Raw genomic sequence first — 22600 nt, forward strand, 5'->3', positions numbered from 1 at the left:
CTCTTCTGGGTCTCTTGCAATTCATGAGAACTTTAGAATGAGTTTGTCAGTTTGTACAAAGAAGTTAGTTGGAATTCTGATAAGGATTGTTCTGAATCTTTAGATCTTGGATATTGTTACCATCTTAACAATGTTAAATCTTCTGATTCATGAACATGGAATGTTTTCTCACTTATCTAGTCTTTAATTTTTCAACAGTATTTTAAAGTTTCCAGAATACACATTTTGAACTACTTTTAAATTTATTCCTAAGTATTTTATGATTTTTACCTTTTTGTTTTGGCTTGGTTTTTTGCATTGCTGGGGCTCAAACCCAGGACCTCATGCATTTGTTATTTTATAATGCTGTTGCAAATGGAATTGTTTTATTAATTTCAATTTTGGATTTCTAATTGCAAGTTTGTATACAGTATAATTGATTTTTGCATATTGGTCCTGAATCTTGCAACCCCAATGAATTTATTAGGTTGTGTCCGTTTTGTTTTGTTTTGTTTGGGGAGGTACTAAGGATTGAACTCAGGAGCACTCAATCACTGAGCCACATCCTCAGCCCTATTTTGTATTTTATTTGGAGACAGGGTCTCACTGAGTTGCTTAGCACCTAGCTTTTGCTGAGGCTGGTGTTGAACATGCAATCCTCCTACCTCAGCCTCCTGGGGCTACAGACGTGCACTACCCGGCCTGCCCAATTATTTTTAATTCTATCCCCACTCCCCCATACTTTAAGTCTCTGATACTCCTTCTCAGGGGAGTACAGCTTTATGTATGCCCACAGTCACCCTAGGATGACCAGTACTGGTAGGACTCTCTTCCTTTTTGTCTGACCACACCCAGCTATTAAACTCCACTAATTGCCACTGACATACACCACTGATTGCTTTAATGCTTTCAACAATCCTCTGAGGCCTAAGTTCCTCTACAAATTAATCCACACTGTCTTGTTAGATGGGATAATTTCTGAGGTCAGTGTTTGATATTTTCTCTAACCCCAGGGCACTCAGTTTTCTTATTCCTCAATTTTCTCCAGTGAATTGTCACCCTGTAGCCCAGGCTATTTTCAATGGATCCACAAATCACCTTTCAATGGTCTTTCACCCCAACCTCTGCCACTTTTGAGAGTGCTTCCCCATCCTCTGTTACAAGTGAAGTCAGTGCATTTGGGAAGAGATCAGAAGCTGTCATACAACCTGCTTCTCTTCCCCCAGAGAGAATCTTTAAGCTCAGTGGCAAGCTTCTGCATGACACCTACTCTAGGAGCTGAGTTCTCAGTGAAGGAGGCAGCAGTCTCTACTGGAATGTAACCACCACCCCACTAGCTGGGCTCCATCCCAGGGCCTTCTACATGCTAGGTAAACATTCTGTCATTGAACTACACTCCCATGTCCAATTTTTCTCATTTAACATATTGGTGTTATGAATTAACTTGATGGATTTTCAAGTGTTGAACCAGCCTTGCATACCTGGTATAAATTCTACTTGGTCATGGTGTATATTCTTTTTATTCATTGCTAAATTTGATTTGCTAGTAATCCATTGAGAATTTTTGTACCTAAAATTATGAGATTCTGGTCTAGAGTTTTTGAGGGGTATATGTCAGATACTGCTTGCCTTGTTTGTTTTTGGTACTGGGATTGAACCCAGGGGTGCTGTACCCCTGAGCTACATCCTCTTTTTTTTTTTAACAGCCCTTTTTAGTATATTTTGAGACTGGTTTTCTCTAAGTTGCCCAGGCTGGCTTTGAACTTAAAATTCTCCTGCCTTACCCTCCTGAACAGCTGGGATTATAGGCATGAATAATTATGCTGGGCTACTGTTTGCCTTAAAAAAATGAATTAGGAATTGTTTCCTCCTCTTCTGTTTTCTGAAAGAGATTGTTTAAATTGGTTTTAATTCTAATTTAAATTTTTGGTATAATTTTCTAGTGGAAACAACCTAGCTCCTCCGACCCAATCACAACCCTCCTTTTTTTTTTTTTTTTTTTTTCAGGGCAGGGGTTTGAACCCAGGGACTCATGCATGTTGATTTATTTTGAGGAGATTTGAAATTACAAATTCAATTATTTGATAGTTATGGGACATTAGCTACCTATCTCATCTATTTTGAGTTTTGGGAATTTGTGATTTTCAAATAATCAGTTCATTACTTACAAATTGTTGAATTTATATACATCAAATTGTAGCATTCCCCTTGGTATCCTTAAAATGTTTGTAGGTTTCATAGCACTAGCCCCATTTCACTCCTGATATTGGTCATTTGTGTCTTTATTTTTGTTTGTCTTGCAAGAGTTTTAACCAATTTTATAATTTTTCAAAGAACCATGTTTTTATTTCATTGATTCCTTTTATCATCTTCCTGTTTTATATTCATTGATTTCTGTCTTTATTTTACTATTTCCCTTCCTTCTGCTGTGTTGGTTTATTTTGCTCTTCTTTCCTATTTTCTTTTTTCTATTTTTTGTTTGGTTTGGGTTTTTTGGCAGTTTTGGAGATTGAACCCAAGGCCTTGTGCACACTAGACAATTGCATTACCACTGAGCTACATCCTTAGCCCCCCCCCTTTCCTGATTTATTGATATAGGAAATCAAATTGTTGGCATGAGACATTTCTTCTCTTATAATTGCTGCAAATATTCTTCCCTGCACTGCTTTGGCTACATAGTACATATTTTGATATTTTGTGGTTTTATTTTCATTTAGTTCCATGCCAAAAAAATTTTTTTCCTTGGATAATTCCTCTGGCCCATGAATTATTTAGAAGTGTGTTATTGAGTGGGCTAGGATTGTGGCTCAGTGGTAGAGCACTCACCTAGCATGTGCGAGGCCCTGGGTTCCATCCTCAGCACCACATAAAAACAGATATTTAAAACAAAGGTTGGGGCTGGGGATGTGGCTCAAGCGGTAGCGCGCTTGCCTGGCATGCGTGCAACCCGGTTCGATCCTCAGCACCACATACAAACAAAGATGTTGTGTCTGCCGAAAACTAAAAAATAAATATTAAAATTCTCTCTCTCTTAACAACAACAACAAAAAAGAAATGTGTTACTGAATTCTCAAGTGTTTAGGGATCTTCCTGTTGTCTTTCTCTTAGTTGATTTCAAGTTTGAGTTCACTGGTACAAGTATATGCTTCATTTTGTTTAGGTTGGGTTTTTGGTCTTTGCAAGTACTAAGGATACTCTACCACTGAGCTACATCCCTGGCCCTTTTATTGTTTTTATTTTGAGGCAGGGTCTGGCTAAATTTCTGAGGCTGGCCTTGAACTTGTGATCATCTGGCCTCAGTCTCTTGTATCACTGGGAATGTCCAGCACACCTAGTGATAGTTTCTTTTTGTTGTGGGATCTCCCTTACTAGTTCCCTACCCCCTCTCCCTGCGCCAGGAGCCTCTGGGTAGAGTTGGGGAGGAAAGCAGCATGTTTTCCAACATGCCTCCTTGCCATGCTCAGCTGGTGGTGTCAGCAGGCCTTCACTTCTGAATGGGAATAAAGAAATCTACCTGGCTCTCCTGTTGGTAGATTGAGGTAAGGAAATGCCAGGCCTAGGTCGCCTACTGGGAAGACGCTCTACTAGCTATGCTGTTCACCTGATCCCTCACCAGCTCCCCTTCATTTCATCTTTAAGGATTCTACTTTGGCTTTCTCTTTTATGCCCTGGATTTATAGTTTTCCAGGGCATTTATAGGGAATTTGATTTCTAAGAATCCATGATATTTTCATGATAGGCATGTGTCAGAGCAGCAAGCTTAGAATTCAGCTAAGAAAACAGGAGAGCATTCACAGGAGGAGGAGATGGAAATGAAGGTCCTTACGTAAAAGATGTAAAGGAAAGGCGGAAGAAAGTTGCACACCCGCGGGAAAAATGGATGGACTGACAGCAACTAAGAGGAAGGCAGGGTAGATGTGCAACGCTGGGCCTAGAGGCAGGTTCTGAGGAGTCAGGGATAGACCTGACTTCCTGAGCTTTGTGATAGAATCAGAAGAATGAGGAAGTTGGAGGCTCCCTCCCTGCTTGCCACAATGGCTGCTCTTGATTTTTTTTCTATCCCAGTTCAGAAATCACAATGTGTCATTCATCTGTCTCTCAGTGCCTGGCACCGTGCGGGGAAGTGGGGTGGTGAATCTAGGCGGTGCAGCGGCCTGAGTGGAAGCAATCGCGCATTTCAGAAAAACCAAGGGGCGGGGTGGGCTTCATCCTTGGAGGTGTGGCAGGGGCAGCTGCCAGGAACGGAAGGAGGAGCTTTTCTTTTCTTTTCCTCCCCATGCCTAGAGAACTGACGGGTGAAAGGGTGGGGGCAGATCATCACGCTGCCAGCATGGCCCAGGAGCTCGTCTGGATCCACCTTCCCCGCTGCGCTCTCTTAAGCTCCATCTCTGGTTGCCACAGAGACTGGAGGCGGTTGCCATGGAGACCGACGACTGCAAGGACCAACCAATCACTCCAAAGCTGCGGCTCCAACTCATCTTTTGGATACAGGCATCAAGTTGGGCGGGGTTCCCTCCCCACTCCGGGCCTCCTGTGCCCTTCGCCTAGTCAGAGAAGGGTAGGCTGTATCTCCCTGAGGCTCCTCCCCGGCCCCTGAAACCTTGGTTCTAGAGACGCCTCCGCCTATTCCCAGCTGAGGGGTGATGCCACCGGGGAGGTGTCCAGACCCCGAATGTCTTCGAATCCCTCCCTGGTAAAGGGAGGGGGATGCTGCGGGAAAGGCTGGGCGGGGCGCAGGCGCCCCACGCCTGCTCGGATTCGTACACCACAGGAGGAAGACCTCAACCGGTTGGGTAGGGAGGGTGCACCCCCCACCCGCGACATCGCGCTCCGCAGTGCCTGGCTCGCCCGCGCACGCTCACTCAGGCCGCTGGGCGGGCGGGGCTGCGCTGACGTCATCCACACTCCGCTCCCCCTCCCCGCCAGCTGAGGGGCGGTGGCCGCTCAGGCTACGCCGGGCGGCTGTACGGACAGACGGACCGAGGGACAGAGGGACCAGGCGGGCGCTCGTCGAGGCCATGCCCGGGGAGGCTGCCCGCGCCGAGTTACCGCTGCCTGAGGCTAGTGGGCCTGGGCCCCGCACAGGTGAGACCGCGGCTCCTCTCCTCTCTGGCCCAATTCTCTATCCGGCCTATTCCCTCCTTCATCCCTCTGCCTCGCTCGCCGGCCAGTCCTAGTCATTTCCAAGCTCTGCCCTTCCCTACACTCGAACCCTGACCCCCACTCAGGACTTAGGGCAAGAGCGGGATGGGACTCAGGGAGTGCTCCTGCGAGCCAGAAGCGACGTGGGGACCTGCGCCCTTGGCCTCTGACCCTGGGGTCTTTGGGCTCCCTGAGCTCCTGGTCCGCCGGGCTCCTCCCGCCTGTTCTGGCAGCCGCGCCCCGCTGGCGTTCCATTGTCCGTGCAGAGCTACCAGCCTCCGGGTCTGAAGGCTACGGGTTCGGGTTCGGAGGCGGGAGGCCTATGGGGTCCCTGCAGGCTGATCCGGCGCCCACCCAGACAGTCCTCAACTGCAGCCTGGGCTTCCAAGGGCCGGGGAGTGGCCAGGCACAGGAGAGAGGAGCAGAACTGGCTGGAGATATAGGAAGGCCAGAGGGAGAGCAACTTGGGGGAGAAACAGCAGATCTGGGTCTGGAAGGTGGGAGGCCCTGGGGAGGTGGCCTCACCAGCAACGCCCCATTGTGCAGACCACCGGATCCCTGGAAAGGCTGAGTCAACAAATGTTGGTTTAGACTTTAGGTCGGTCCACTTGGCCTAGGCAGTCAGAGCCTGGATGGTTTCTGCTGGGAGGTTGGCCATGTGTGGCTTGGGCAGGGCCAAGGGCACCTTGCTGTGAACAAGAAGTCACCTGGGCTGTCGACAGTGTAGGGTCAATGGCATGGCTATGAGGTGACACAGTTATCACCTCTGCTCTTGGGAAACAGGCAGTCCAGGATGAGACTCCACAGAAACAGGATCATGTGCTGGCTCTGTTCTGGCTTGTTTGGTGACCTTGAATGAGTCACAAAAAACTTTGGTCTTTTCTTTTCCTTCCATTCTAATCTTGGCCAATTCAGCCCTTCTCCTACCCTGGAGGCATATCAGGGGTCAGTGCAGTGCAGTTTTAGAGCACCCAATTATGCCCACCAGCCACACCCACTCCCACTGTTGGATATCAAGTGTGCCACAAGGGACCTGAAGGAGCTCCCTGTTCTCTCAGGACCCCCTGGCTTATCCAGCAGCTCAGCCCTCAGTTGATGAGCTCTCAATGCCCTGAGGCTGCTGAGAGCAAATCCGGCAGCCTGGCAACGAAGCTGCACCTTCTTAGACTTCACCACTAATCCTATTTGATCTCCACTTTGTAGGAGAGAAAGCCGAGGTGCAGGCAGTGTTGTCCTGTCACCAGTGAGCATGGTAGAGCAGTCATCCTTCCGCAAGCATCAGCCTTGGAGCCCAGCCCCTATAAGCAGCCCCTCCCCCTCTTGAGCAGGACTTGGCTTGGACTGGGGTGGGGGACTAGGAGGGCCTTCAGCAGATGCTTCAAATAGAAGCATCTTTGGCTTTGGTGGAGGTGAAAAAGGGAATGTTACAAGGCCATTAAAAAATGAGGCTTATGAGCACTTGGCACACATGGGAAAAATGCTTATGAGATAATATCTGGTGAAAACCGCAAGATTCAGAAGTGCATATGCAGTGTGACCTCAGTGATGATAAAATGCCAGTCAGCAAGAGACCAGGAGGTAACAAACTAGCAGAGTGTTGTGGTAAGGCTTGCCAGGGGTGTTCTTTCACTTTGCTGAGTGCCCTAAGTGCTTTCTGATTCATGTTACTTCATGGTGTATGTGTGAAGGGACTTTTCAGCTGGAGGTGTGTCAGCCCATGGAGGTTTCCTGAGCACTGTAGCCTCCTCATGGGGCTCCTTAGGACCCAGAGAAGGGCTACAGGGCAGGACCTAGCTCCCAGTCCCAAGGGAGAATTTGGCACTCATCATGGAATGGCTGCTACTCTGGGGAGCACTGGACCAGGGGCTCCACTAGCCCTCTTGTAGTTGTCCTGCTCCCACTGAGTTGCATGATCACCATTATTTCCCACCACTGCCTTTCTAGATGGATGCTCCAATTCAGTTTCTGTGGGAAACACCTGTCTCCATTCTTCAGAAACTTGACTGCATGTAGAGCCCCTGGTTTCCCTCCTCCCATATGCCACAGGGAGCAGCCCAGGCACAGGGCCCTGAGGGGACAGGTTGACCTCAAGTGTTGGCAGCAATATAGGAGAGAGATGGGCCAAAGAGGCAAAGCCCGTATTTTACAGTAGGCATATGTGAGACCTGTAATGTTCCAGAGCTGTGCGGTGTGGGAGGGCCCACACTCCTGCCATGGGAAGGCACTGTCCAGCAGATTCTGATTGCTATCCACTCCAGCTAAGCCCAGCTAAATCATACTGATTAACTAGAAAGGAATCAGCAATCTAGTCTCAAAAAAAAAAAAAAGATGGAAATGCTAGTTGCATCTTTGCTAAAGTGTCCCCAAGAAAATCCTGAGTTTATAACACACACAGCAACACTGCCTGCAAGCCCCCATTCTGCAAAGCTACTGTCAACAGTTCTGTTCTCTGTCAAAACCCCTGGAAATTTTTCCTTAAATGCAACCCACACCACCATTCTCTTCTCCCTCCTGTCTTCCCCAGCCAGCTCTCCACTGGGCCTCTTTCAATGGACATCTGTTTCCCATCCCATGCTCAGCTCTTCACCTCACTTGGTCTGGAGATGTGTCCGGGTGCTTCACGTTCTTCTCTGTCTCCACAGAGCTCTCCTGTGATGCAGCTGCTGCCACCATCCTGAGAGAGGACCGGCAGGAGCCCCATGCCCTGATCCCAGAGCCCAGCTCCCTGACCCTCACGTTCCTGCCCAGCAAGCCAGGTGCCCGGCCCCAGCCTGAGGGAGCCAGCTGGGATGCAGTGCCTGGTGGGGCCCCTTCAGCCTGGGCAGACCCAGCGGAAGGCAGCCCAAACCCAACACTCCTCTCTGAGGGCCCCCTCCCACAGGCTTTGCCTGATGAGGGTCAGCCCCCTGAGGCTCTGCTCACTAAGGGCCCTCTCCCTGTCACCCTGGAGCCCCGGATTGTGATGGGCGAGGAGACATGCCAGGCACCCCAGTCACCCAGGGCAGGCCTACCAGTGCTCAGGGATCAGGAGGGTGGGCTTACCAACCTGTACCCACCTCCTGAGTTGTATTCTCAGGGTGATCCTCCTGTGCCTTTCCCTCCCCCAGACCCTGATTCCTACTTCACCCCTCCCTCCACTCCCACCAAGACAACCTACATCCTGCTTCCCAGCCATGGGCCCCATAGGGACACCTGGGACCCAGAGGATGAGCTGCTGGATGAGCTGCTGGACTCCCCACCTGCCTCGCCCTCAGGCTCATACATCACGGCAGATGGGGACAGCTGGACCTCATCACCATCCTGTTCCCTCAGCCTGCTGGCCCCAGCTGAAGGGCTGGACTTCCCCTCAGACTGGGGCCTCTCCCCACAGGGCTCTGTTGCAGATGAACAAGAGCCCAATCCCACTGTGCCTCCCGAATCCCTATCTTCTGAGTCTAGTCTTTCTGCAGACAGTAGCTCTTCCTGGGACCAGGAGGGCCACTTCTTCGACCTGGACTTCCTAGCCAATGACCCAATGATCCCTGCAGCCCTCCTGCCCTTCCAGGGGAGCCTCATCTTCCAGGTGGAGGCAGTGGAGGTGACACCACTGCCCCCAGAAGAGGAGGAGGTGGCAGCTAATGTTCCTGCTCCAGATGGGGACCTGGCCGGAGAGGGTGAGGAGGATAGTACATCTTCCTCCTTCCTGCAGTCACTATCTGACCTGTCCATCATTGAAGGCATGGATGAGGCCTTTGCCTTCCGGGATGACACTTCTGCAGCCTCCTCTGACTCGGACTCAGCCTCCTATGCAGGGGCAGATGATGACAGGCTGTATAGTGGGGAACCCCATGCCCAGCCCAGTGCCCTGCTGCAGGACAGTGCCCAGAAGACAGAGCAGGAACATAGAAGGGGGACTGCTTTCTGGAGCCCAGAGGCCACAAGAACAGTAACCAACCCTCAGGTCTCAGAGGGAGAGGCTCATCTCGTCCACAGCCAGGAATCAACTTCAGAAATGGAAGAAGGCCTTGCTTTAAGCCAAGAGTCTGAAACTACTGTGACCCCTCATACTCTGCAGGCAGCCCTAGGCCTTCAGATGGAGGCGGCTTCCAGGGTGCCCCCTCAGGTTGGTGAAGAAGAAGCTGACTCTACCACTGGACAAGCACCTGCCACCAGGGCACTGCCTCAGCTTTCCAAGGAGGTGATGAGTGCTACCTTAGGTCAGGAGCCCATCATTGTAGAACCACAACCAGTTCTTCAAGAAGCAGCAAGTCCCACCTTGTACACAGAGCCTCCTGAGAACTCAAAGGAAGAGGACGGAGTTCTCCCCTCAGGCCTGGAGACTGTAGTTGCAGCCACACAGGGGCTCCAGCAGGCTGAAGGGGGTGTCATTCTACTCGAGGACTCTCCTGAGGCAGCACTTTCACCCCTTCAGGAAGCAGATCCCACCTCAGGCCTAGAGCCTATGGCTGGGGCCACACCAGAGCCCCAGCAGCCTGAAGAGATTGTCACCATACCCCAAACGCTTCCACCCCTGAAAGATGCAGATTCCACATGGGGCTTAGAAACCATGGCTGGGGCCATAACAGAGCCCCAGCAGGCTGAAGGGAGGGTCACCATACCCCAGGATCCCCCTGAGACAGAACTTCCACCACTGCAAGATGCAGATCCTACCTTGGGCCTAGAGCCTGTAGCGGCAGCCACACCAGGGCCTCAGCAGGCTGAAGAAAGTATCACTATACCCCAGGACTCCCCTGCAACAGAACTTCCACCCCTGCAACATGCAGAATCCACCTTAGGCCTGGAATCTGTGGCTGGGGCCATAATAGAGCCCCAACAGGCTGAAGAGTGTGTCACCGTACCCCAGAACTATACTGAGACAGAACTTCCACCTGGGCAAGATGCAGATGCCACCTCAGGCCTGGAATCTGTGGCTGGGGCCATAACAGAGCCCCAGCAGACTGAAGAGTGTGTCATGATACCCCAGGACTCCCCTGAGACAGAACTTCCATCCCTGCAAGATGCAGGTCCCACCTCGGGCCTAGAGCCTGTGGCTACAACCACACCAGGGCCCGAGCAGGCTGAAGAGAGTGTCACCATACTCCAGGACTCCCCTGAGACAGAACTTCCACCCCTGCAAGATACAGATCCCACCTTGGGCCTAGAACCTCTGGCTGAAGCCACACCAGGGCTTCAGCAGGCTGAAGAGTGTGTCACCATACTCCAGGACTCCCCTGAGACAGAACTTCCACCCCTGCAACATGCAGGTCCCACCTCAGGACTGGAGTCTGTGGCTGGGGCCATAACAGAGCCCCAGCAGGTTGAAGAGAGTGTCATCGTACCCCAGGACTCCCCTGAGACAGCATTTTCACCCCTGCAAGATACAGATCCCGCCTTGGGCCTAGAACCTCTGGCTGAAGCCACACAAGGGCTTCAGCAGGCTGAAGAGTGTGTCACCATACTCCAGGACTCCCCTGAGACAGAACTTCCACCCCTGCAAGATGCAGATCCCACCTCAGGCTTAGAACCTCTGGCTGAAGCCACACCAGGGCCCCAGCAGGCTGAAGAGTGTCTCACCATACTCCAGGACTCCCCTGAGACAGAACTTCCACCCCTGCAAGATGCAGGTCCCACCTCGGGCCTAGAGCCTGTGGCTACAGCCACACCAGGGCCCCAGCAGGCTGAAGAGTGTGTCACCATACTCCAGGACTCCCCTGAGACAGAACTTCCACCCCTGCAAGATGCAGGTCCCACCTCAGGCCTAGAGCCTGTGGCTATAGCCACACCAGGGCCCCAGCAGGCTGAAAAGAGTGTCACCATATTCCAGGACTCCCCTGAGACAGAACTTCCACCCCTGCAAGATGCAGATCCCACCTCAGGCTTAGAACCTCTGGCTGAAGCCACACCAGGGCCCCAGCAGGCTGAAGAGAGTGTTACCATATCCCAGGACTCTTCTGAGACAGAACTTCCACCCCTGCAAGATGCAGATCCCACCTCAGGCCTAGAGCTTGTGGCTACAGCCACACCAGGGCCCCAGCAGGCTGAAGAGTGTGTTACCATATCCCAGGACTCTTCTGAGACAGAACTTCCACCCCTGCAAGATGCAGGTCCCACCTCAGGCCTAGAGCCTGTGGCTACAGCCACACCAGGGCCCCAGCAGGCTGAAGAGAGTGTCACCATACCCCAGGACTCCCCTGAGACAAAATTTCCACCCCTGCAAGATGCAGGTCCCACCTCAAGCCTAGAGCTTGAGGCTGCAGCCACACCAGGGCCTCAGCAAGCTGAAGAGAATGTCACCATACCCCAGGACTCCCCTGAGACAGAACTTCCACCTGGGCAAGATGCAGATCCCACCTCAGGTCTGGAGCTTATGGCTGGGGCCAAACCAGAGCCCCAACAGGCTGAAGAGAGTGTCACCATACCACAGAGCTCCCCTGAGAGAACACTTCCACCCTTGCAAGATGCAGGACTCACCTTAGCCTCGGAGCCCATGGCTGGAGACACCCATGGGGCCCCAGGGAATAAGCTAATGGCTTCTGTGACCCAGCAGGAATTAGGTCTGGCCTTAGAACTAAGGCCAGAGCCTGGGGAGCATGATGCAGGCCCTGATGGAGACCCAGAGCCTTCAGCCTTGAACCAGACCCAAAAGGATGGCCCAGAACCAACTGCAAAGACTGGAACTCCTTGGGCCCCAAGGGAAGAGGCAGGTCCCACCTTAGGCATGGAGGCTCCTGGTCCCCCTGAACCTGCCTCTGGCACTGGAAAAGAAGTAGCTGTGGACCTTTCAGCACCTGAGGGGGAAATATGTCTTGAAGCCTGTGTATACGTGGGTGATGGGGCCAAGACCCATTCGCCTCCAAAGGAGGCCCTGGGGGCTAAGAACAAGAGGAGTGTAGGCCCCAAGCCACCAGCACAGGAAGGTGGGCCTGCATCAGTGCCCCAAGGTGTGAGAGAGGCTCCCAAGGCATGTCCTACTGCCTGCCCTGAGGTCACACAGGCACAGATCCTGAGCCCAGCCAAGAAAGGAAGGGGTCTGAGCAGCAAGGCCACCCTGGAACCCAGACTTCCCTTAGCTGGGGCCAAAGAGGCCAGGCTAAGTTCAGGCCCAAAGTTCCCAGCAAAGGCTGCATCCAGCCTGGACAGGGACTTCCCTAAAGAGCTTACCCCTTCTGTATCACCTTCCCAGTGGTTGGAGCCTTCGCTAGGCCTGGGCAATGGAAAGCAGCCTCAGAGAACACCTGGTATGCTCAAATCCTCCCCACTACAACTCCCAGAAAACCCTGCCAGGGGCCGGCCTCGTACACCTCAAAACAGGCTATCAGACCCTGACCCCTCTGATCCTGGTGTTCTTGCTGAGGAAGCCCCACTGGCCCTGGGACCCCCTAACTCTCGCTTGTGCCAGAACCCACAGGAAGACTCTGTGGAGAGTGAGGAGCCACCAGCCTCTCGGGGCCTTCACGTGTCTCGGGCAGTAGCCCAGGGGGCCACTGCTGCTGCTGCTGCCTCAGGAAACACCCAGCCTCTGGGGACAGGGCAGCAGATCAGCCTCTCCCGCCACCACCCACTCCTCATCCCCAAGGCGGCCCCCACGGATGCCAAAGACCTGGCCTCTCAGATCTCGCCACCCAGCCAAGTGCCTCCTCCCTCTGGGACCCAGAGCCTATCGAGCCCTCAAGGGCTCCCAGCCCTAGAACAGCAAGAGGACGAGGACAGCCTGGAAGAAGGTAAGGGGGAATGTAGGGGTGGGGGCCCCAGGCTTGGGCAGCTAGTCCTCTCCAGGGTAAGCACTGCCGTCCTAGGCTAGAGGATCTCTGCAGTGGTGTGATGTGTCAAGACCCTCAGCTCCAATTCATGATGAAGTAGAGCCAGGGGCCCATCATGGGGAGACATTCTCACACCTCTCTTCCCTTCCCCAGACTCACCTCGGGCCCTGGGCTCAGGCCAGCACTCGGATAGTCACGGGGAGTCGTCAGTGGAGTTGGACGAGCAGGACATCTCAGCGCCTCAGATGGTGCAGTGCCCATCCCAGGTGCCCAGTCTGGGGGAGAGGTTGGCCCTTAGGTGGGCCCTACACTCCCACCCACGGGTGCTCAGCCCTCACCTTTCCACAGGCCCCAACAGGCAGCAGTGAGGAGACCATCGCCAAAGCCAAGCAGAGTCGCAGTGAAAAGAAGGCTCGAAAAGTAGGCTGGGAGCTCCCCTTCTGACCTCAGTACTAGCACCATCTGCACAGGGGGACATCTTTACCAAGATGGGTCATACCCCATAACTAATGAAATAGTATCCATAGGGAAGACCTGTGGGTCAAATCTAATAACCCATGCACCTTCCCCTAAACAGTTTGGGCTGGAATGGCATGGTGGTCATATGGATGAAGGTCAGCCTCCTCCAAAGGCTAGTACACACAGGGAAGGACTGGTCACTCAGGGTCATGGGGAAGTTGGGGTGAGGTGTTTGCCTGCCAGGCACTGTGCTACCTGCCTTTTCTGGTTGGGCCTACAGCAGGTCTGAACTATGTCTACCCTTTGCCTCAGGCAATGTCGAAACTGGGCTTGCGGCAGATTCAGGGAGTCACCAGGATCACTATCCAGAAGTCCAAGAACATCCTCTTTGTCATCGCCAAGCCTGATGTCTTCAAGAGCCCCGCCTCAGACACCTATGTGGTCTTTGGCGAGGCCAAGGTTTGTCCTAGCCGTGGCTGTGGCAGTGGTGATGACCAGGGAAACAGGGATGAGGCAGATGGACAGGGAGTGTGCAGGCCCTACTGACATAGCTGTCCCATGCTACAGATTGAGGACCTATCCCAGCAAGTGCACAAAGCTGCAGCAGAGAAATTCAAGGTGCCCTCGGAGTCCTCAGCCCTGGTCCCTGAGTCGGCACCTGGACCCCGGGTGAGGCCAGAGTGTGAGGAAGAGGAAGAGGAGGAGGACGAGGAGGAGGTGAGGCTAAGGCGCTCCAAGACTCCGTGTGGAGGGCTTCTGCCTAAGGCCTGTGTCAGGAGAACCCTCGCCCAGAGGCCTCAAGCGGCTTATCATCTCCCTACTTCACCCCACCAGGTGGACGAGGCAGGCTTAGAGCTGCGTGACATTGAGCTGGTGATGGCCCAGGCCAATGTGTCCAGGGCCAAGGCTGTGCGGGCCCTAAGGGACAACCACAGTGACATCGTCAATGCCATCATGGTGAGTAAGCATTGGCCCCACCCCCACCTCCCAGCTGTCCCTGGAGGCCTCGGATGAGGTCCTGATTTGGCTCTACATCATGACCCTCTCCTTCCACATTTTTCCACAGGAACTGACAATGTAGCTGCTGGCCAGAAGCTGGGTACATCCTGCTCCATCCCCCAGCTCTGCTGTCCAATAAATTGGTGTCCCATCATCACCCTCTGGTGTCCCCTCAATACCCTCTGGCAACTTCTCAATATCCTCTAAAGTCCCCACATTACCCTGCCATCTCATCATCCTTTGATGTCACCTGATCACCATGCCACCTCACTGTCCTCTAGTGTCCTCAGAAGACCCTCTGGTGTCCTATCATTATGGAATCCCCTCAGTGCCCCAACTGCCCTCTGAAATCCTCTCAAACCCTGGCATCACCTAACCGCCCTCTGGGACTTCCTCAGTGTTCTCTAGTGTAGTCTCAATACCCTCTGGCATTCCATCAATACCCTCTGGTAACCCCCAATGCTCTCTGGCATCACCTAAATGTCCCTCAGCATCCTTTCATCACTCTCATATCCCCTCACTGTCCTTTGGCATCCCCTCAGATCCAGCTAGGGGTAAGAGTGGCCATCTGCTCCACATTCTCCACTCTCTGCTAAGAGATCAGTGACTCAGCCAGTGTTGGCCATTTCTGGAATGTGTGCCCTGGAGAGGCAAGCATGTGGTTCTTGTGACTCCACATCAAAGATTCTGCAAGGCCATTCTCTATGTGTACATGGGGGACACTGAGACTCACTGGGGCACAGGGTGGGCTGTGGAAGGCAGATAGGAGCTAGAGGACAAAGTCTGCGTTTTCAGCCTCCCCTCATTATTCCAGAGCAGGATTATTTGTATTCAAAGCTAGAGACAGCTCCAATACCCTCTGGTTTTCCCAGCCTGGACTGTGGTCCCATGACCAGCTCTGGAACAGCCATGGTAGAGGGAAAATTCTCCCTATAAAACACTATCCAGGGTTGTTCTCTCCTGAAGAGACAATACCACATGGACCTGTCTGCCTTACTCCGGAAGGCACCTATAAGACCCTCCAGACCCTCTGGCTAGGCCTGGACACAAGTGTGATATCCATGGAGCTCCATTTATGGATACCTCAGAGGCCTGGTATGCAACCCTTCTGCCCAGCAGGGCACACCACTCCCTACAGTGGGCAGTGGGGGAATATCACATCTCCTTATCCTAGGAACTTTCTGGATGTGTCCTGAGGGTTCTCAGCAGAATCGAGGCTTTGATGGAGGGAGAGACCCAGAACAACCTGACTTCACGTCACCTCTCTCCCCTCCCTGGATTCTAAGGAAGGTTTGAAGTGACGTAAAGGGCAGAGGTCAGACTAATGCCAATACAAACTGGGAGAAGATCACACTGGGGATGGACATGATGAACATGGAGAGGGTACGTGGATAAAGGGCCCATGATAGCTTATCTGAAGCTCCCAGCACTCCCAGATAGCACTTCTGATCAGCAAGGTGCCAGGGCAAGCAGCCAGAGAAGTCAGTTCCTTGAGGAATCTATGCAAGTGATGAAAAGATCAAAGCACCTTTGCTGATCATACAATGCACATTGCTTCTGCTGCCCATGGTCACTGCCCCTGACACCCATAAGAGAACCCAGTAGATCTTCTGGCCTCACACCCACAACACAAAACCCAAATCACAAGTGCCTGCTGCCTCCACTGCCTCAGCCCTGACACTACTGTGCCCATCTCTGGGTATTATGGGAAGACATGGGCAAAGGGACAGAGGCCAGAATGGACCCCCCTCCTAGCAACATGGTTTTCACCCAACTGGATCAGAAACATGTTTGGTAACCAGAGATTAAATTATTCACATTGCAGTAAACATTTTTTAAGGTCTGAGAGTTAACAACAGGAACATCATGTGCAAAATTGACAGCTGTCCAGGGCCAGGCTATCAGGACTGGCTCTCCTTGCCAGCTTGGCCTGGCCCTCCCAGAGCAGGAGGTGCAGGGTATGGCTGAGCCCCAGAGGATGAGGCACAGAGCCTTCCGCCCTGGATCAGGGCACGTCCTGCGGCAGCTCTGTGCTCTTTCACAGTAGAGGACCTGGCCGCCCAGGGCCACCTGTGCCTGCAGCCGCTCTCCAGCTCCTAGCCAGCAGGAAGGGCTAATACTCAGGTCAACTCCTGGGGCGGCCTGGGATGGTAGGGATGGGTGCTCCACTGCCCATCACACTGAATCCTGGTCCATGCTGCAGCCCAACGCCTCGATGTCACTACTGATGTCTGAGATCATGCGGTCCCATTCATCCCCCTCTGAGGGTGCTGACCGGTCATCGGGACTGCCTGTGGCCCTGTTCCCATTGGTGGTAGAGGTGGATGTGGTGCTCAGGGCCCGCCGGTGCCTGCCAAAGCTGTCAGTGATGATGCCACGGCCGTCTTTCACACCAATGGTCTCTAGGAAGTTCTCGAAGTGCTGGCTGTCCTTCTCTGGGATGAAGGGCCTCAGACCTGCCAACACATAACCCCAACACCACACCCACAGTAAGGCTCAGGGTCCAAACAGGAACACAGCTGCCCCTCGTCCATGGCCTGAGGACCCTGATACCACACAAACTGTTCCCTGGATCCAGATGGTTTGGCTAAAATCCCACTTCTGAAAGGCACCCCAGCTGTAGAAACTTGCCATCTGTCACATCTGCCCTCCCTGGCCTTGAGGAACAGCACAGGCCAGGGGCCCACGACCTCCTCTCATTCTCTATGGGTTCTCAGAGCCCTCATTTCACAAGTAAGAAAATGAAACCCAGAGTAGTCAGTCTTCTGCTCTGCTGGCACTGGCAACAGAGGCCAAAACCATGATGTTAAAGCCAAAGGCCCAGCCCAAGGTGACTGCCCCAACTCAGCAGTCTGTCTTCCTAATCAAGAATCCCCTGAACTCCTCTGTTGTGAGTAGGCTGGGCCCATCCAGAGAGGACAAGAGTCCCATGCACACAGGGGTAAGGTGCTGCTGCACCAGCTTGTCATACAGACAGCTGCCACCCCCACCTTCCAGAGCTGGAGCTCCTAGAGCTCTAACTACTGTGCTGTGAAGGCCCTATAATTAAGGCTTCCCAAAGAAGGCAAGTGAGGTGTCAGAGGGGAGGCCTGGAGGATGGGAAATTGCCCTCCCAGTGGGCTCCAAGCAGCATGCCACCATGGCTCAGCTCCTCTCTAATCCATTTGAAAAGAGGTGCCTACCTAAGGGCAGCCTCTAAAGGAACATCCTGAGTTACACATGGGCCCATCTGAGCCCTGCTGGGGAACCCAGGGAGGCCTCAGCAGGAAGCAGGAGCTCAGACTAGATTCCAGCGGGCCCAGTCTCCCATAAGCAGGGAGCCCTGGGGGGATGTCGGCCAGGCTGGTATAAAGGGAAATAAATCTACCTCCTTAGTTTACTGGGAGCACAGGTCCAGGACTTAGTAGCCCTTAACAAGCAACCACTGACTGTGTTCAGAGTGTTGGCAGAGCGAAAACCACAGCTGAATCATTGATCCCTCAAGGTCTGCGCCTCAGGTATCCAAGGTAGGCCTGACTACCAAGCCTGCCAGTCACTCAGATCTAACATGCTGAACTTTTCAGAGTCTTGTAAAAGGGTGATCTTCACCTGGGATGGCATCTTCACCTCTTTACTTGGCAAACTCCCACACACCCATCAATTACTCAAGTGTCACCTCCTTGAAGAACAACCCTGACTCTTCTCTTGAACTGTAGAGTTCCATTCAGTACTAGTCCCAGTCCCAGGGCAACCTCTCCTGCTTCCTGGCAGGGCCCACTCAGCTCAGCTCAGCTCAGGGTTCTCAGGAGATGGAGAGCTGTTGGTGGGCCCCCAGAAAGCTCTAGAAAGAGATCTTCCAACTAATTGTGGCAGATCCTGAGACCTAAGGGTGCTATTTTGCCAACCGTCATTGTTAATGGAAACTGCACCTTTACTTCAAGGTATAGGTATACATTTCCAGAGGGAACCGGGCGCCCTCTGGGGCTCCCCACTCACCAAGCAGCAGGAACTTGCGACTGTCTCCATAGAGCTGCCGTAGGCTAATACAAAACTCATGAATGGAGGCTCCATTGCGGTACTCATGTAGCAGCGCAGCAAACTGCTGGATCTCCTGCGACGACAGCTTAGTGCGCAGCTGTAGGAACACAGAAGAACAGGTGTGAGAACAGATATGGGTGGGTAGGAGGGCATGGCAGCTGAGCCCTCACCCTGTCACAGCCATGGACTTGGGTGGATCACCTGCAGCAGACAGGGCTGGGAACCTGGGGGCCAGGCCCATGCTGAGGACCAGTCACGTCTAGGTTCACATCTTCACCCCTGTGGGGTCAGAATGCCCACAGTGAATCCCTATCCCATCATCCCAGGCATGGTAGCCTCCAGAGGAAAATGAGGTGCCCTGGCAGCTCCACTTTCCTGAACCTGAGTACCCTCAGTGGGGCAAGGAGGGAGGGCAGTGCCAGTTCTTCATACAGCATCAATGAAACAAATCAACAGGGAAGGGCTGGGGTTCTGGCTCAGCAGTAGAGCGCTCAGCTAGCACGTGTGAGGCCATGGGTTCGATCCTTAGCATTACATAAAAATAAATAAAATAAAGGTATTGGAAAATAAATGTTTTTTTAAAAAATCAACAGGGTAGGACAGGAAGCTGGCACCTGTCAGGATCAGGGCTGATGCCCTCAGGGCACAAATGCATGCAATGAGGAAGTCTTGAGTTTTTAGTGACAAAACTATGAGAGATGTAGAGGGAAGGCATCTAGCTCCAAGCCCTGTAGGAGCCACTATTTCCTCTCAGGACTTGGTACCAGCATAGTCCAGTCCTTATGGCTCAGACCCACCAACACAGGGTCCCATAGTGTCCCTGGGAAAAGGCAGCAATGTCAGCAAAAATGATGAGGCAAGTGTACACAAGGTGCCCACTCACATGCCTATGCTCTACGAGGGAAGAAAGCCTGGCCCCTCTCAGGCACTCCCTTACAGGTATGGCCTACCGTCTGCATGTAATCCTGTAGCAGCTCTGTGGCACTGGTGCTCAACTCACTCTCACTGACAGTCTTGCCGTGGGGTGATGCCTGCATGCAGAAGGACAAGGGCGGCAGGCCACTAGCATCCACAGAGTCAGAGAAGCAGCTGCAAAGGAACATGGTGTGTGGGCAAGCAGCTTGCCACCCCTGCATCCTACACATTTCAGGGACCCAGTCAGGATGAAGTGTGCACCAGTCCCCATCCTTGAGCAGAAGTGTATGCAAATGATAGTAACAGGGATGATGGATGACAATGACAAGAAGAAAGTTGGCTGAGCATGGCCACGTGCACCAACCAGCAGAGGTAGTCAGCTTGGCCTGGTCCTGAGGCTCCTCAGAGGTGTGGCTCTTGATGGCCTCTGAGCAAAGGGAGGGAATTCATGGGACCAGTAAATGGACAGTGTCGTGGAGGGAAAAGAGGCTAATAGGAAAACCCGGGGGACAGTCTCCTCAGGCAGTGCCCAAAGTTGAGGGGGCACAGAAGGAGAGGTATAGATGGGGGTGAGCATTAGGACAGCAGAACATGTGGACTGAGCTGCCACAGAAGCTGCAGGTGGTGGCAGGGAGAGGCTGAAAAGTACAGAAGAACAAGAGCACCCAATGTGCCTTTTAAAGGTTACTCTCTGGAGGTCACAGAGTTGGCAGGGCAGGAGAGACCAGAGGGAGGTAAGGACTCTAAAAGCAGACATGGGGGATGCAGTATAGACAATGGGTCTGGAGTTTTGGGATCGGTGAGGCTGTGATGAGCTGGAGGTGGTGGGTGTCTAGCTGGAGCCCAGATGATGTTGGGCAATGTCCGAAGCTTGTCTATTCCAGGGTTTGGGGCACGTTCACTCACAAGGTGCTGGCTTCTGCATCGTAGGTCTCCTTAATATCCACTTTTGTGGAAGAGTCATCTGTAGGAAGATATTAAAAAAAAATACAGGGCTGGGGATATAGCTCAGTTGATAGAGTGTTTGCCATACATACACAAAGTCCTGGGTTTAATCCCTAGCACTACCAATAAATAAATAAATAAATAAATAAATAAATAAATAAATAAATAAATAATAAAATAAACAAACAAAAAACCACAACTTTCAGGTCCAGCCTGCCCAGCTATGTTTTACAAGAGACAGTGGCTGCCCTGCCCTTTTCGGAACCCTAAAGTCCTTCATCACGTAACCACCATGCCCCAGAATGTGCTGTGTGCCAAGGGTAGGACTCCTAGACTTGAGTCCACAGCCCTCCATTCCATCCAATGCACATCCTGCTGCAGGTTGGGAGGGAGTCTACAGAGGACTCAACTTACCCACAGCCAAGGTCATGACAGCTGTCTTTGGGGATGACAACTATGTGTTAAACTAAATGAAAGAAATTATGCTATTTGTCCCAGGTCACATAGCAGAAGCCAAAGAGCTGGGTATTCCAACCCCTGCCTAGACAAAGCCGGGCCTCAGAATCCCTGAGACCCTCATCTCTGCAAATACTCTGCATATAGCAACTGCCTGGATAATGCTCAACAAATGACAGCTTGTGACAAAGATTATATAGTTGGCTGTTCCAAATGTAAGGAAAGGAGCATTCTAATATTGAGCCAAGCAGCAAGTAAAAGCTTTATGAGCAGGCAAGTCTTTAAATGGGAGCAAAGAAGAGGAAGGCAGGAAAAGGGACTTTTTTTGTGTGTGCGTGTACTGGGGATTGAACCAGGGGCACTCAACCACTGAGCTACATCTTCAGCCCTATTTTGTATTTTGTTTAGAGACAAGGTCTCACTGAGTTGCTTAGCGCCTTGCTTTTTGCTGAGGTTGACTTTGAACTCATGATCCTCCTGCCTCAGCCTCCTAAATCACTGGGATTACAGGAATGTGCCAATACACCTGGCAAAAGGGGATATTTCTGGTCGCAGGTGAGGATGGAGGGCAGAATAATGGCCCCAAAGAATCCACACCCCCAATCCCAGGACTACAAATATTCCGTTCCACAGCAAAGGGGAGTTAAGGTTGCTAATCAGCTGACCTTAGGATAAGGAAATGACCCTGGATTATGTGAATGGGCTCAATGAGACCACAAGGGTTCCAAACACAGCCAGAGAAAGGAACAGAGATGCCATCAAGATGGAGGAAAGGGTTATGTTCCAAGACACACAGAAGTCTCTAGGAGCTGGGAAGGGCAAGGAAATGGTCTTCTGGAGGTTTCAGAGTAACCAGCACAGCTGACACCTTAACTTTAGCCCTGTGAGGCCTATGATAGAATCTTAAGCCCCTTAAGAGGATGCATTTGTGCTGTTAAGCTGCTAAGCTTTGATGATCTGTCCTGGCAGGGGAGAATGAACATAGCACGCAAGGCGCTGAAGCAGAAATAAGCAGTGGATGCATGCACGTGTGTTTGTATGTGTGTGTGCGCATCCCAGAGGTAGGTTCCAAAAGGCTGGCAGGGGATAAAACCCACTTAGCCTGATAGTAGTGCTGTATGCAAGCTTGCTTTGGGAAAACTCATTCAGATGTACACTTAGGGTCTGTGCACTTTTCAATTAAAAATTTATTAAGACTGGGTGTGGTGGAGCACACCCATAATCCCAGATACTCAGGAAGCTGAGGCTGGACAATTGTAAATTTGAGGATAGTTTTGACAACTTAGTGAGACCCTGTCTCAAAAAAATAAAAAGGGATGGGGACATAGCTCAATGCTATAATGCCCCTGGGTTCAATCCCCAGTACCACAAAAATGAATGAATGAATGTATAAGTTAATGAATAAATAAAGCAAGCAAGTCCCTATTGGGAATTTTAATGCACAGGTCTGAACCAATCACAATCAAACTGAACTGTTCCTCATGCAGTTACTTTGAACAAGCTGTTGACTTCCAAGCCTCAATTCCCCATCTCTAAGACAGGGCTAAATGATGTTCCTACCTCATTTGGCTTTGGAGGACTAAATAAGATGCAGCATGTGCCTCAGTGTTCATCACTACAAGCAGCAGTGAGGCCCACATTGGGAAAAAGGGGCTTTAGCACCAGCAATAAGAAAGAGACCACATCATTATGTATATATACCACATTTTCTTTATCCATTCATCTGTTGAAGGGCACCCAGGGGGTGCCATAGAAGAATAGAAGTTTAGTGGATTAGACAAAGGGGAATGAAGGAAAGGGTGGGGGGATAGGAATAGGAAAGACAATGGAATTAATCTAACATGAACTGCTTATGTACATATATGAATAAAGCACAATGAATCTCCACATTATGTACATCCACAAGACTGGGATCCTAATTAGAGTAAGACATACTTCGTGTTTGTATA

The 22600-nt window shown here is 51.9% G+C and overlaps 2 protein-coding genes across 18 annotated transcripts in view; one reads left to right on the top strand and one right to left on the bottom strand.

Annotated features, from left to right (window-relative positions):
- Positions 1 to 4538: 4538 nt before the first annotated feature.
- Nacad (NAC alpha domain containing) lies at positions 4539 to 14475 on the top strand. The gene is made up of 8 exons (XM_078039780.1): positions 4539 to 5064; positions 7764 to 12821; positions 13014 to 13126; positions 13209 to 13280; positions 13632 to 13778; positions 13887 to 14036; positions 14154 to 14276; positions 14386 to 14475. The coding sequence occupies exons 1-8, from the start codon at positions 4998 to 5000 to the stop codon at positions 14398 to 14400; spliced, it is 5745 nt and encodes a 1914-aa protein (XP_077895906.1). The 5' UTR covers positions 4539 to 4997; the 3' UTR covers positions 14401 to 14475.
- A 1633-nt stretch (positions 14476 to 16108) lies between these two features.
- Ccm2 (CCM2 scaffold protein) overlaps positions 16109 to 22600 on the bottom strand; it is a 73567-nt gene continuing 67075 nt past the window's right edge. For all 17 annotated transcript variants that reach the window (XM_040291911.2, XM_040291906.2, XM_078039782.1 and 14 more), the window contains 4 exons: positions 20157 to 20214; positions 19286 to 19424; positions 18294 to 18432; positions 16109 to 16774 (listed from right to left, as the gene is read on the bottom strand). In XM_040291911.2, coding sequence (XP_040147845.1) covers positions 16494 to 16774; positions 18294 to 18432; positions 19286 to 19424; positions 20157 to 20214 — 617 coding nt within the window. In that variant the 3' untranslated portion in view covers positions 16109 to 16493. The remainder of the gene's footprint in view (positions 16775 to 18293; positions 18433 to 19285; positions 19425 to 20156; positions 20215 to 22600) is intronic.

Source organism: Ictidomys tridecemlineatus, chromosome 2, assembly GCF_052094955.1.
Source record: "Ictidomys tridecemlineatus isolate mIctTri1 chromosome 2, mIctTri1.hap1, whole genome shotgun sequence".
Taxonomy (NCBI): domain Eukaryota; kingdom Metazoa; phylum Chordata; class Mammalia; order Rodentia; family Sciuridae; genus Ictidomys; species Ictidomys tridecemlineatus.